Here is a 16,411-nt window from a genome sequence, read left to right on the forward strand (position 1 = left end):
GACTTCAATTGTACCGAGGATGATAAAGTAGACAGAAATCATTTAGAGCCACATGTTGCATCTCAAAGAGTTATTAAGCAACTCGTGCAAACTTTTGATCTTTGTGACATATGGAGAAATATGCATAAAAAAGTAAGACAGTACACATGGGTTCATTGTAAAGATAAGGCATTGTCTTTGGCACGTCTTGATCGGTTTTATAGTTTTAAGCACCAGTTTAATTTTTTTAAATCTTGTCAAATTAGTCCTGTTGGTTTTTCAGATCACAGTGCAGTTCTTTGTACAGTATTAGTGAATTATGTGAAGTCAAGCAGTGCCTATTGGCATTTTAATACATCTTTGCTTGATGATAAACAATTTAAAGATTCTTTTGTTTTTTTCTGGGATGTTTTTAAGCAACAAAAGTATTTATATAGTTCCCTGCAACAGTGGTGGGATTGCGGCAAAATACAAATCAAAATTTTTTGCCAGCAATACACTCTTAATGTTACAAAAGAAATAACTCGATCAATGAATACCTTAGAGGCTGAGATAGCTGATTTGTATAGTTTGTCTGCATCCACAGGCAAAAAAGAACATATTGAAGCTCTGACATCAAAGAAAACCCTATTTGCAAACTTGATGGATATTAAGGCACAGGGAGCGGAGGTTCGTTCACGTTTCCAAAACATCACACAAATGGATGCACCTTCCAAATTTTTCTTCAGTATGGAGAAAAAAAAGTGTCAAAGTAGGATAATTCAATCCTTGGTCTCTGATACAGGACAGGAATTAACTAAAACGTCTGAAATAAGAGAAGTTGCTGTACAGTTTTATACAAAATTATACAAGGCTGATCTTATAAGTGAGAAGATGACTACTAGCAGTTTTTTTGAAGGTCTGCCAAAACTTGATGAGGAGAGCAATGAAAGTTTGCAACAATCTTTGACAGAACAAGAACTTTATACAGCAATGATGGGTATGGCGAATCCCCTGGGATTGATGGGTTACCCATTGAGTTCTATAAAACTTTCTGGCTCAGTTTAAGAGAAGACCTCTTGGCGGTGTTTGATGAATGCCTTACTAATGGGTTTCTTCCCCTTAGTTGCAGAAGGGCAGTTATTACTTTATTGCCCAAAAAAGGCGATCTTCAAAATATGAAAAACTGGAGGCCTGTTTCACTCCTTTGTTCGGAGTATAAAATCCTGTCTAAAACACTAGCTACAAGATTGAGTAAAGTAATTGGGAAGGTGATACACTATGATCAAACATATTGTGTACCAAAGAGATCGATTTTTGATAATATAACTCTAATCAGAGATGTTTTAGAAGTTTTAAAGCTGTTTGGTATAAATACTGGCCTTATTTCTTTAGACCAAGAGAAGGCGTTTGATCGTGTTGAACACCTTTATTTGTGGCACACTTTACAAGCTTTTGGTTTTCATACACGTTTTATTAATATGATTAAGGCAATGTACTGTGAAATTGAGAGTTTGATTAAAATTAATGGAAGTTTGTGTGCCCCCTTTAACGTACAGAGAGGGGTTCGACAAGGATGTGCCATGTCTGGGTTATTATATGTGCTGGCTATAGAACCACTGCTGTCTATGTTACGAAATAAATTGAAGGGTTTAACATTGCCACAGTGTGACAATGCTTTCCATTTATCTGCATATGCTGATGACGTAATTGTTTTTATAAATGATAGCGATGATGTTGAAACATTAAAACAAATTGTTAATGATTTTAAAGATATTTCATCAGCAACTGTAAATTGGGGGAAAAGTGATGCTTTATTGATTGGTAAATGGGAAGAGGGAAATCCCATTTTACCAGGAAGTTTAGTGTGGAAAAAAGATGGGTTAAAGTATCTTGGTGTTTTTTTAGGCAATGAAGTCTTCATGCAGAAAAACTGGGAAGGAATGGCAGATAAAGTAACAGGACGTTTGAAAAAATGGAAATGGCTGCTTCCTCAGTTGTCTTTTAAAGGACGTACACTCATTATCAACAATCTTGTGGCTTCGTCTCTGTGGCATAGACTTGCATGCGTTGACCCTCCGGTTGGTCTCCTGGCGAAAATTCAAGCAGAAGCAGTGAGTTTTTTTTGGGACAGCTTGCATTGGATTCCTCAAAGTGTCTTGTTCCTTGCTAAAGAAGATGGAGGCCAAGGTCTAGTGCATTTAGCAAGTAGATCTGCTGCCTATCGTCTGCAGTTTGTGCAGAAGTTCCTTCTAGGATCTGAAAGACTGGTATGGAGATCGGTGGCACGATGCATTCTGCGCAGAATAAGTGGACTTGGTTTGGACAATGTTTTGTTTCTAATGGACTCAAAAAAATTAGATTTTAGAGGAGTTCCTGTTTTTTATCGAAGTCTCTTTAAAATATGGAGTCTGTTTAAGCCTCAATGGATGGAACCAATAATGTCCTTGTACTGGTTACTGGAAGAGCCCATTGTGTGTGGAGCACATCTTGATGTGTCTGGTGATGAATTGCCAGGTCTAAATAATCTGTTGTACAGAAGTGGATCTCTACAGTTAAAACACATTATAAATAATACAGGTCCTGTTTTTAAAGATGTAGAAACAGTTTCAGCCTTATTAAAGGTAAAGTCTGCCCGATACATTAAACGTTTTTTAGATAAACTGCAGGGGGTTTTGAATGTACAAGAAAGAGGTTTACTTGTCGAGTACAACAAGAAATGCATATTTCCAGATTGTGAAGATATCTTCCCAGATTTAAATATTGTACCTGATCTTTCTTCATTCAATGACATTAATCCCAGGTTGAAGAAAGAAATTGATGTGCAAATAGATTTTTCTGAAGTTAAACGGAAAGCATTGTACAGAAGTATTGTGAAAGTGACGAATATTAAATGGTTAAACAGAAATGAGACTGTATGGAGAGACACATTAGAGATGACTGAAACAACAAAACCAGTTTGGAGGATTCTGTACAAACCTCCGTTACCTAAAAGAGTGGGTGATCTTCAATGGAGGATACTGCATGGGGCTATAGCAGTTAACTCTTTTGTGGCAATGTTGAACCCAAATGTAAGTAAGAACTGCCCTTTCTGCAATGAAAGGGAGACTGTGTTTCATTGTTTTATGTTTTGCAACAGACTTTCGATTTTCTTTGGTCTTTTAGAGCTTCTTTTTTAATCTTTTGAGGTTCATTTCACAAAGCAGGATTTTATTCTTGGTTGTATGTATACCAGGATGGAAAAATTTAAATGTCATTTGCTTAATTTTATTGTTGGTATTGCAAAGCTAGCCATTTATATAACTAGGAGGAATAAAATCGAACAGAAAGGAGAACAAGAACTTTTAACAGCTTTTAAGAAAATGGTAAAATCACGACTTGTAATTGAGTTCAATTTTTATAAATTAATGAGCAATTTGAATATCTTTGAAGTTGAGTGGTGCTGTAAAAATGTGCTGTGTTCATTAGTTGATAATGAACTGGTTATTTCAGAAGTGTTGATGTAATCTCTCTCTCTCTCTCTCTCGCTCTCTCTCTCTCGCTCTCTCTCTCGCTCTCTCTCTCTCTCTCTCCATAAACTTTCCCACATATTTAGATTTTGAAAATTGTATATGAAATAATCTGATTATATAAAATGACAGTGTATAATACACACAAATGCACAGAGTATACTATACTTACACATCAATACAATTGTTCAATTTAACCGTAGACTATATAATCTGTGTAATCTGTAAATATACTTCTGTTTCAAGTGGTGATCCATCTCTCATAAAGTCAGTTTGATTGTTTGGACAGAAAATCTGTTAAAGGGAAATTCTGTCATGAACTCGCCTTGAAAACCTGTAAAAATGTCTGTTCTGTCGGACACACAGAAAGATATTTGGAAGAATGTTAGCAACGATCAGTTCTGGGGCACCATTGACTACTATTGTAGGAAAAATAACAACGGTGGTCAAAGGTGCCCCAGATCTGTTCTCTTCCCTAAATTCTTCAAAATATCTTCTAGTGTTCAACAGAACAAAGAAATGTTCACAATCATTTTTCCTACTATGGTAGTCAATGGTGTTTCAGAACGGTCAGTTGCTCACATTCTTCCAGATATCTTTATGTTCAACAGAACAGAGACATTTACAGGTTTTGATCAACCCGAGGGTCAGAAATTCATTCTTGGGTGAAGTTTCCCTTTAAGAACATGTTCATGTGTCTATCAGAGAGATGATCTTACTCTTGGAAGTAAATGTGAAGCTCATAGATTCTGTTTACATTAGTTTCCTTCTTGTAAAAGTCAAATAAAATAACAATAATGTAAATATGACGTCATTACTTCAATGCTTTCAGGATTCAGACTCTGAGTTTCAATCTCTTTCTATTTCTGATCCTTCTTCAGATGTTGTGACGTTAAATTCATTTGTTTTATTGGTTGATAGATTGAGTCACACACATGATGATCTCTGAACACACACACACTATATTTGCTGTATTTGATTGAAATCTACTGTAGTTTATACAACATTTGTCTGTGTTTACTGTCCTGATAATATTGTGGAACATCAGTTTCTTTTGTTGAAGAAGTTTTTCAGTCACTTCATCAAGACTATCACAGGATTATGAAACTGAATGTGTGAATGATTGTTTTCAGTGTGTCTGTAATGTCACTATAGTGTCGTCTTGTTATTCTCCATCAGATGATACTGAAGATCACACAGACAGATGTAAACACACCTTACTGTCATCACCTGTGAGGCCTGAAAGAGAAACACAAAGACAGAAGTAATGTATCATCACTACACATGTCAACAATAACAAACTCAGTTTGATCTTCATCTGTTTAACTCATAACCTGTATTATATGTGTCATCTGTCACTTTATTGTGTAAATGTTTTGTGTTGTTATTTCTACAGTCTGTCAGTATTCTGCAGTGTCTGAAGCACTCAAGACTTTCACTCACTGCACACGTGTGATGATGATGATGATGAAGATTTGATCAATAATAATGATGAAGAGCATCAAATAAAAACATCTAGCTATGTGTGCACAAACACTGAGGTGAACATCCATCAAACAAACAGCAGGAAATAAAACTATAAACCTCCACATAAATAATAATAATAATAATAATATGTTTAAGAAGAGGAAGATGACAGTGAACAGACTCTTCATCAAACTCATTGAACTGAATTCTTATTGTGCTGCACTTATAAAACATCAAGTGTGTTCATCTGTACACTTCACATTTACTCTTGTGGTTTATTATTCAGAACTCATATGTGCTCGAGAAATTGTTTTGCAAAATATTGTTTTTGTTTTCAGTTGGGCTAAAATTCCAGAAAGTTTTTGGCAAAATACAAATATCACTGAAACTAGGCAGATGAGTAGAAAGATTTTAACAAGAAAAATAGAAAAATAAATAATAATGAGAAATGTCTTAAAACAGAAACACTGATCTTATAACAGCATCAGATTTATTTCCATTTATTTTAGTTTTTATAGTTGTTGATCTGTTGAAACATTTATTTAAATGAGCTCTACTCACATCACTGTCTCTAGTTTATAATGTGGATCATCTCTCAGCTCAAAGAGAAGCTTCTTTCCTGAATCTCCTACATTATTACCCAGCAGATCCAGATGTCTCAGGTGTGAGGGGTTTGATCTCAGAGCTGAAGTCAGAGCAACACAACCTTCATCTGTGATCTTACACTCACTCAACCTGTAGAGAACAACAACACACACTTCAGTGTCTCAGTTCAGCAGGAATGTCATTATTAAATAAACACGTTACAGTGAATGACAATCATCATTTTGTCTGAAGTGACTTTTATTCTCATCATCAGATTTCTAGAAAAACATCTATGTGATGAAATAAAATAATCAAAGCGCTTTGGAAAACATAAATGAACGTTTCATATACAGCAAGACAAATCTGTAACACTGTCAACAACTAAATGAACATTTGAATATACCGCCACAGAGAGAAATAACTTCAGTTTTGCATTTATTCTTTATTTTTGCATGTATTGATGTCATTCCAGTCTAGTGTTTGTTAAACTTCAACAGAAACAAACATCAGGAATGACATAAAGTCACTCAGCAGCAATTAGAAAGACTGAGAGAATGAAGACGCATGAAAGAAAAAAAACTGAATTATTGCATCATTTATTCATTTTTGAACTGATCCATAAATACATGTAAAAACATGATTATTGTGTTGATTTAACATGAATATAAACTTGTTTTGATGAGCTGGTCAATATGAAATAATTAATAGAATGATAAAAAAATCATTTTACTAAAACATCTACATAAAAAAACATTTAAAAAATATTTTTAGTTTTGTTATGTTTTACACGCATGTAGAAGATGATCATGTAAGAATCAGTACATGTGTGACTATCAGAGAGATGATCTTACTTCAGTGTGTCCAGTTTACAGTGAGGATTCTCCAGTACAGTAGAGATCAGCTTCACTCCTGAATCTCCTACATTATTATAAGACAGATTCAGATGTCTCAGGTGTGAGGGGTTTGATCTCAGAGCTGAAGTCAGAGCAACACAACCTTCATCTGTGATCTTACACTCACTCAACCTGTAGAGAACAATAACACACACTTCAGTCTCTCAGTTCAGCAGGAATGTCATTATTAAATAAACACGTTACAGTGAATGACAATCATCATTTTGTCTGAAGTGATTTTTATTCTCATCATCAGATTTCTAGAAAAACATCAATGTAATGAAATAAAATAATCAAAGCGCTTTGGAAAACATAAATGAACGTTTCATATACAGCAAGACAAATCTGTAACACTCAACAACTAAATGAACATTTGAATATACCGCCACAGAGAGAAATAACTTCAGTTTTGCATTTAATCTTTATTTTTGCATGTATTGATGTCATTCCAGTCTAGTGTTTGTTAAACTTCAACAGAAACAAACATCAGGAATGACATAAAGTCACTCAGCAGCAATGAGAAAGACTGAGAGAATGAAAAGACGCATAAAAGTTGTGAAAAAAAAACAGGATTATTCTGCATTTATTCATTTTTGAGCTGATCCATAAATACATGTAAAAACATGATAATTGTGTTGTTTAAACATGAATATAAACTTGTTTTGATGAGTGTAGTGAGGTAGGCGGGACGAGAGCCAGGATGCGAGGCCGGTGCGTGAGTGTCAACGAGTGTCAGCTGTACGCTCACCGGTCTCGTATCACGGAGGAGATTGTGGAGCATATAAAAGGACGAAGGACCGGACTGTCAGTGAGAGAGGACCAGGCCTGGATTTTATGTTGTGGTTTGTGTGTGTTTATTTACGTTTGATTTTATTTATTATTTAAAAGTTATTTTATGTTCACCGGTTCCCGGTTCCTTCCTTCCCTCTATTGAATCTTGTTACATTGGTGCCGAAACCTGGGAGGAAGGAGGCACATGCTGTCGAAGAGTCAAGTCAAGTCAAGTCAGCTTTATTTATATAGCACTTTTTACAATTTTCATTGTTACAAAGCAGCTGTACAAGAAAGCATTGACTCTAAGTAAAACATAAAAGGTTATGGAAGTCAAAACACAGGTCAAATATCAGACACACAATAAATTCCTATAATCAGTGTTAATTAAAGAAGAGCCCTCGCTGCCGAGGGTGATCACGGTGTTGAGGAGTTCGGGCAGCGCGGACGGGGGAAGTCCGCGAGTGGCTGCCCGAGGCGGTGGTGCTGGATCGAGAAATCGAAGGGGAGATGACCTCGCTGCCGTGCTCCTGGGTCGAGGTGGGGTGGCTGCCATCCAGGAGGGAGCCCAGGACCATTCGCCGTGGGCCGAGCCTGCTGCCAACCGCCATGATGGGGAGGAGCAGGGAACGGGGGACCAGCTACCTAAGGCTGGCTAAGGACCGAGCGACAGTGTGTCGGGGAACCGGAGCAATTTTTTTTTCTTTTCCTCTCTCCCCTGTCTCTCCTGGGGCTCCCGTCTCCGTTCTCTTGTCTTGGCGATGCACACCCCCAGGCGCTGCCGACGCCGAGACTCTACCTACTCCTCCCTCCAACCCCCCCCCGAGGAGCCAGTCGACAGCGATCGGCCTGTAAGGGGGGATGGGGGTATGTGGTGAGGAAGGCGGGACGAGAGCCATGAGGCGGGGCCGGTGGTGTGAGTGATAGTTGCAATCAGCTGTGCGCGCACCGGTCCTGCATATCTTATGGAGGAGATCAGGAGCTTAAAAGGACGACCGGCAGCACTGTTGACGAGAGAGGACCGGGCCCGAACACATGTTTAGTTTGTGTTTATGTTCTGTATGGTTGGCAGTCGTCCGTGAGGGCGCTGCCAGCATTTTACTTCTGTGTTTATTGTTTATTTGATTTAATTAAAGTTGTTAAATGTTCGCCGGTTCCCACCTCCTTCCTTCCCTTTTATGGAACTTTAGTTCATATTGACTAGCTCATTGTAATAATTCATAGAATGATACAAAAAAAAAAACATTTTACTTAAACATCTACATATAAAAACTGAAAATAATTTTGAAATTTTTTTTACACGCCTGTAGAAGATGATCATATAAGAATCAGTAGATGTGTGACTATCAGAGAGATGATCATGTTAGAATCAGTACATGTGTGACTATCAGAGAGATGATCTTACTTCAGTGTGTCCAGTTTACAGTGAGGATTCTCCAGTACAGTAGAGATCAGCTTCACTCCTGAATCTCCTACATTATTATGAGTCAGATCCAGATGTTTCAGGTGTGAGGGGTTTGATCTCAGAGCTGAAGTCAGAGCAACACAACCTTCATATGTGAACTTACACCGACTCAACCTGTAGAGAACAACAACACACACTTCAGTCTCTCAGTTCAGCAGGAATGTCATGAATGAAACACATATTACACTGAATAACATTCATCATCATGTTAAATCTTGATCATTAAAATGCTGTTCTCACGCTCTCACACCACACATCTGTTTTCTTACACAGGACCGTACGCTCCATTGTTTCTATAGTGTGAAATCTAATGTGTGTAATAATTGTGTAAAGGCTGAAGTGTATTTTAATGCTGCAAACATTTGATAACGTCTCAGTGGTCTAACAGCCCCTCAATGTCAAAATAAGTGAGGTGACCAATCAAATGAAAGAAGACGAGAGTTAGTGTTTACAGAGCCGAGCGGTTCTTTAAATAAAGTTTTTCATGTGCAGATGATCTGATGAGCTCAGAATATAAATACAACAAGTAAAGTTTCATGTTAAGCGTGTGTGAATGTCCCACATTAAACTGTTTCCTTATAATGGACTTCAATGGAGGAGAAAACACTTAACGTGACATTATTGACTTTATCTGTGGAATAAGAACTCCTTCTTTTGACGGCAGCTTGTGTTTATTACAACAAACATTTGACAGAAATGTCGTTTTTTCTGGTGGTTGTTTGGGTAGTGAAGCGGTTTTCACATTAAGTGTTTTAGAAAGTCTCAGTAAACTGTGTGGCTTTGAAAGTTTCTTTATTGTTTGTGTTAATCTATTAAAATGTTAATTGTATTTGCAAATACTTTAATGCATCATTAACAATAAATTCTAGAAGAGAAACTCTTTTACTTTATTTGTCTGTTTCTTTATTTCTGTCGTTCTTTTCTTTATGGCAAGATCTCTCATGTCTGATCTATGCTCATCATTTAAAGGGTTCCTGTTGGACGGCTAAAATGAACATTATTGTGTATTTGGTGTTATATTGTGTGTTCACGCAGTTTACTGTTAAAAATCACATTAGTTTTCACATTCTGTGCATCATTGTTGCTTCTCTGTGTCTTTCTGAAACGCAAACTTCTACAGCTGCCTTTGACGCTGTGTCTCCACGCAACATGACAAAGTCAATAAAACACAGGGACGTGCACAGGGGGGTTGCTCAGGTTGCCCGGGCAACTACCCATATGCCCTTCTCGACTCACGTTACCCTTCCGAGGTGGAAAATAAATAAATCATACAATGGATGCAGAATTTCACATACGTCTATATAAAAAAACGCGAAAAGCCTCATTCACTTCCATATTCGGGCAACGAAAGTGAAAGTCAGAAGAGGAAGGGCAAACTCTGTTTACATGGGTTCAGCGCTGCACGCGACCGGCACCTGAGCTGAGCCTGCATGAGCGGCCCTAGAAGGAGATTGTCGCGGTTATCGGGTGATACGACTCAATGCTATACGTCTGGATTTCGGCCAGACAGTCCGGATTTTAAGCCCCCTGTCATGCGTCCGTGGCAACCTCAAACCGGACACTCATTTGTCCTTCTTTTGAACTGGATTTGTGCTGAATCGGCCGAAACAAAACCCGCTTTAGAACATTTATTGGGACGCAGCAGCGTAGCGTCTGATGCCGTAAGATCTCCGGTCAAATAAATGATTGGCTGAATGAGGTGTCAAATAAATATCTGATATATCATTGGTTAAAAACGTAAACAAGCCTCCACGACGTGGAAGTGGAGTCCACATGCTGGCTCCTTCACATCATAACGGTAATTTACGGAAACGTCAGACCTCATTTAATCCGGAATGGACAAAAGAGCACAACTTTATATAAAAAAGCAGTAGAGACACTTTTCATGGATGTCACTGTGAAGTGGATGTTTGTAGTCAAGGGACATGCGACATGCCGGCACAGAAAAACAAAAGTAACCCACGAGCTGCAGGTACAGCTTCTCTTAGGCTTAAAATATTCATTGCCAGATAATTTTTGAAAAAGCAGAGTAGACTGTTTCAGAATCACTGTATCATGAGACCATCGATATGATGCACAACATTGTATTGTAGTTGCGAGTACACCAGAGTCCTATGCAGTTATTCTTGCCTCACTAAATGCTAAAGTTTCCTCCTTTTGGTGTTATGGAAATGGGCACCATAACGTTGTCAGAAAAGGTGAGTTTGTGATGTATATCAAACGAACGATCATCATCATCAAGTTTTATGAAAATAATTAAAATCTTCAAAAATCCAGGCTGCCACGTTTAGCCTAAATAATAAGACAGATAGCTTGCAGACAAGCAGCCTGCTACTATTTTTTGGGTAGGAAGGCATTAGGTAAAACTAAGCTACATGTCTGCTGATAGTTAGTTTATCACTTTTCGTTTTAGCAAGAAGAATAAATGATGGAGGTAATGCATCACTTTAATTATTTTATTCTAAATGGTTAAATGCCTAAATCCTATCACTATTTTGGGTATTGTTTGAAGCCAAGATGCCAAGAGGCGGGATTCAGGAGAGGGAGAGACAATTAAGGGAGTTATGTTTTTCTGTGTTATTGAGTGCTGTATTTCAGTGTTTTACTTCATATATATATATATATATATATATATATATATATATATATATATATATATTAATAAAGACCCTGTTATTCTAAGTCCTTCATATAGCCTGTGAGGTTTTTTTTGGGGGGGGGGGAATTTGCCCTTTTTTCAGGTCAGAGCAACTGCCCCTCAAAATTCCTGTGCACGTCCCTGATAAAACATATTATAACAAGGCATGTGTTGCATCCAGCGGGTCTTAGTTACTGAATATAATCACTTATATTGATGTAGCACCCCCTACCCTATATGGTGTGTATTTACCCAAATTTTCTTTAGGGCGGGCACACGGATTCAAATTCTTTGTCTCTCGACTTTAAAATATATATATATATACACACTAAGTTCAGGATAGTTGTATCAGAGTAGTAAGTGAATAAACAAGGGCAAGTAATACTGTAAGGGTATTTAATTAAAGAATACTGTAAATATAAAACAAGACATTAAATGGGTCAAATAAAAGAATAGTTTAAAGTTGTGGACTTATCTAGAGATATGTTCAGCACAAAATTACTATACCTTGAAGATATAAACCCCAAAAGGTAGTATTTTGGTCCCAATAAGATATTATAAGAAAACTACAGGGGTCTTCGCCTGGTAACCAAACATCTCACAGTAACCAAATATATACACAAACATGAGAAAATATTAAACAAAACTCAATAGTTAATCAAGTGGGCCCACACGACAGTACTCACATAACATTCTATGCATTCTATTTCCCAGAGAATCGATTCGTGGCAGAGCACAAACGCCAATAAAGAGGAATTTACAAATTTAACCTCACCGATTCATGAAGAGAAAGAGTGCGCCGTGTTGTGTAAAAGCAGCAATGTCCCAAACGCCTTAGTACGAACAGTTAACACATATTTTGAATCGTCGTATATATTTTGAGTCGTCATATATATTTTGAGTCATATATATTTTGAGTCATATATATAATGTCTTAAACTTTTCAAAATAAATAAAACAACGTTTGCTTAAAAATCGCAAGTTATTCACCCACAACCAACTTCTCGTGTCTCTACTCCTTCATTCTCCCTCCGACCGACTCTTCATTACCCAAGAGCATTACCTTCACGCACCTTGGAGGCGGGTTTAAGCTACTAAGCATCCAATAAGATGACATACAGCACACTTGATTGTCCGCACACGTTTTTTCACATGTGTAAATCTACCAAACCTTACATAGAAAGGCGTAATGAACGTTGTGCGTAAAAACGTAATCAATTTAAAGTAAACATTATCTCCGAATTAGAGACCAAAACACAAAGGCGTATACAGATAATAAACACACAGCAAAAAGTATCAAATAAAGGTTGTTACCCAATTCCTCATATGACTATAGTACTATCGGGTTATATTGACTTTTATGTGTAGCATCACACTGCAGGGAGAACAGCCAGAGGATACGAGGCTCCCGATGGATTCAGACTCGTAAATATAAAAGTATTTCTGCATTTGTGATCGTAGGACCGACAGAAAAACTTACGTTTGAATAGTCCGATGCAAATTCTTTCATAATGAAAACGTACTTACAGGCTGCGAGTGAGAAGCGTCAGACTGTCCTTACAAACTTGGATTCGCTCCACTTTTTAGAAACAGCCGTTGAGCACAACCAGGTGTTCATGTGCTGCACACACTCAGATTTTGAAGTTGTGATGTTTTGGAACAGTGTTGTAAATAAAACTTAACCACAGATTTATAATTGAGTCCTCGTATGGAAAACCAACTAAGATATTAATTTGTGATGAAACGCACAGCGTCTCCACAACATGACGACAGCAACAACAACACTACAGCAGGAACAGACACGCCTTCTTTCTTATACGTTTATATTTAGGGCGTGTTCTTCAACGCTTCACTAACTGATGTAGAAATGTGGGGGTGTGTTTAAAGGAGGCGTTTTAGGCAGGTTTGGATGAGCATCCGCTTTTAAATAAAACTATTTGAGACTTTCATCTTTTTAATTGTATGTGTCTAATAAATGCATGAAAAACTCGTAACACATCAAAGATACAAACAGGAATTAATATCATATGATTTTAGTCATCACATGTTTTGACAATCACAATACACTAATAACGCAAGGTTTTTGTGTTTGTGTTTTTATGACATTCCTGCATCCCAAACACCCCCAACCAACCCCTGAACATGAATATAGAAGATGATCATGTAAGAATCAGTACATGTGTGACTATCAGAGAGATGATCATCTAAGAATCAGCACATGTGTGACTATCAGAGAGATGATCATGTAAGAATCAGTACATGTGTGACTATCAGAGAGATGATCATGTAAGAATCAGTTCATGTGTGACTATCAGAGAGATGATCATGTAAGAATCAGTTCATGTGTGACTATCAGAGAGATGATCATGTAAGAATCAGTTCATGTGTGACTATCAGAGAGATGATCTTACTCCAGTGTGTCCAGTTTACAGTGAGGATTCTCCAGTACAGTAGAGATCAGCTTCACTCCTGAATCTCCTACATTATTACCAGACAGATCCAGATGTCTCAGGTGTGAGGGGTTTGATCTCAGAGCTGAAGTCAGAGCAACACAACCTTCATCTGTGATCTTACACTTACTCAACCTGTAGAGAACGTCTCGGTTACTTTCGTAACCTCGGTTCCCTGAGAAGCGGGAACGAGACATTGCGGAGACCGCATATGAAACTCCTCCTCTTTTTCACTTTTCCTGAAGTCCTATAGGATAACGCCAGTTAAAAAACTGGCCAATTGTCGCAAGACATGCACAGTATGCAAATACTGACGAATCTAGACAGTATAAATACAGTGCATGAGACGACAATACCTCAGAATCTACGATAGAACGCTTGACCAGAGATAAGCCGCGAACACGGCGTTCTCCGCAATGTCTCGTTCCCGCTTCTCAGGGAACCGAGGTTACGAAAGTAACCGAGACGTTCCCTTTCGAGAGCGGTCACTTCGACATTGCGGAGACCGCATATGGAACGGTAGTACAATCCCGCCGTGAGAGCTAGCAAAAACAGCCCGATAACTGGGATAACACGTACACAGTATGCGGAGCAGACAAACCAACCATTCGCGAGGTTGCCCCAAGCGTTAACCGCTGATTGGCTGAAACCGGCCTATGAGCTGCTAGATCACTGAGCACGCCAATGAACTGCTAGATTGGTCTTTTGTCGAATTTGCATATCCAAACCCAACGAATGCAGCGGGCTGCGCTGAACAGGGCAGACACCACAGCAGTAGAACCAGCACGGAAACCCGGGCGATATAATAGCGAATATAAGTACACCAAGCACAGTGTAAACAGCAATGCGGCAACAACTGTGTAGCACAATACATTACAAGGTAGAAGATAAGCTTAATCTGCACTCACCGAGAGGACTTGAGAAGCCAACGAGGACACATCCAATCTGTAGAACCTGGCGAAAGTATTCTGAGAAGACCAGCCAGCTGCACAGCATATGTCCTGAATAGATGTGCCCCTAGACCAGGCCCACGAAGAGGCGATAGCCCTAGTCGAATGAGCTCTGATACCGAAGGGGCAGTTCTGACCCTGGCTTTCGTACGCCAAGGTAATAGCGTCCACTACCCAGTGAGAGAGCCTCTGTTTCGAGACAGCCCGGCCTTTAGTACCCCCACCAAAACAAATAAAGAGCTGCTCCGACTGCCGAAACCCGGCCGTGCGATCTATGTAAGCCCGCAATACCCTTACCGGGCATACCGCTCTCTGAGCGTCAGCATCCTGTGGGTCTGACGACTCGGAAGACAAGGCGGGCAAGGAAATGACCTGAGCTCTAAAAGGGGTAGACATGGACTTCGGCACATAACCCGATTTTGGCCGGAGAGTGACGCTGCAGTCGCCTGGCCCAAAACGAATGAAATCAGCGCCGACTGAGAGCGCTTGCAAATCCCCTATGCGCTTAGCCGAAGCAAGGGCGAGAAGGAGAACGGTTTTTAGAGTGAGCTCTCTTACCGAAGCCGCGTCCAAAGGCTCAAAGGGGGGAGAAGAGAGAGCCTTCAACACCAGTGCTAAGTCCCAAGGTGGCACCGAAGGGGTTCGCGGGGGGAAAAGTCTCCTCGCTCCTCTGAGGAATCTGACCACCAGCATGTGCCTACCAATCGATTGCCCATCAACCGGGGAACGAAACGAGGCGATGGCCGCTACGTAAACCTTCAGCGTTGACGGGAGGCCGCCGCTGTCCAGCCTGTGCTGCAGGAAAGACAAAATATCAGACACGGGGCAAGACGCCGGGTCGATATTGTTGCTGCTGCACCATTTAGCAAACACCCCCCATTTTAGAGCGTATAAACGTCTGGTAGACGGCGCGCGAGACTCCGAAATAGTATCCAGCACACGCTGAGGGAGTGCAGTTAGAATCCCCGAAGCGGCCAGGCATGAAGGTTCCACAACTCCGGGCTGGGGTGCCAAATCGTGCCGTTCACTTGGGACAACAGGTCTCTCCTGAGGGGAATCCGCCACGGCGGTGCCGTCAACAACTCCCTCAGGTCCGGGAACCATGGTTGATTCGGCCAGAACGGAGCGACGAGAATCACCGACGCCGTCTCCTCTCTGACTTTGCACAGCACTAGGGGTAAAATCTTCACCGGAGGAAACGCGTAAAGCCGAACGGCCGGCCAACGCCCCGTCAGCGCGTCGCTCCCCATAGGGGAGTGGATCAGCGAGAAATACAACGGGCAGTGTGCGTTCTCGCTTGTCGCGAATAGATCCACCTCCGCTTTCCCGAAGCGTTCCCAAATTAACAGGACTGTGTCGGGATGAAGCCTCCATTCCCCGTGCTGAAGACCCTCCCTCGAAAGCATGTCCGCTCCGCGGTTCAGATGACCGGGGATATGCGCTGCTCTGATAGAGAGTATATGCCGATCCGCCCACAGTAGGAGATCCGCCGCCTGTTTGAAAAGAGCTCCGGAACGGATCCCTCCCTGGCGATTTATGTACGAAACCACGGACATGTTGTCGGTGCGAATCAGAACATGTTTCTGCTCCAGCCTCGACTGGAAAGTATGAAGAGCTAGAGACACCGCCTTTAGTTCCAAGCGATTTATGTGCCATTTCCTCAGAGACTGTGACCAAAGGCCGGATGCCGGCATGCCCTCGCACACCGCGCCCCATCCCGAGGAC

General features: G+C 40.0%; 2 protein-coding genes across 2 annotated transcripts in view; one reads left to right on the forward strand and one right to left on the reverse strand.

Annotated features, from left to right (window-relative positions):
• Window positions 1-16,411, forward strand: part of LOC306908485 (uncharacterized protein) — a 236,329-nt gene that overhangs the window by 190,095 nt on the left and 29,823 nt on the right. The gene's annotated exons all lie outside the window — the stretch shown is intronic.
• Window positions 4,356-16,411, reverse strand: part of LOC306908488 (NACHT, LRR and PYD domains-containing protein 3-like) — a 316,456-nt gene continuing 304,400 nt past the window's right edge. The window contains exons 10-12 of the mRNA XM_079481394.1: window positions 6,371-6,544; window positions 5,496-5,669; window positions 4,356-4,706 (exon numbers count right to left, since the gene is read on the reverse strand). Of these exons, the coding sequence (XP_079337520.1) occupies window positions 4,694-4,706; window positions 5,496-5,669; window positions 6,371-6,544 (361 nt within the window). The 3' untranslated portion in view covers window positions 4,356-4,693. The remainder of the gene's footprint in view (window positions 4,707-5,495; window positions 5,670-6,370; window positions 6,545-16,411) is intronic.

Source organism: Barbatula barbatula (genome assembly GCF_947034865.1).
Source record: "Barbatula barbatula genome assembly, chromosome: 19".
Lineage (NCBI taxonomy): Eukaryota > Metazoa > Chordata > Actinopteri > Cypriniformes > Nemacheilidae > Barbatula > Barbatula barbatula.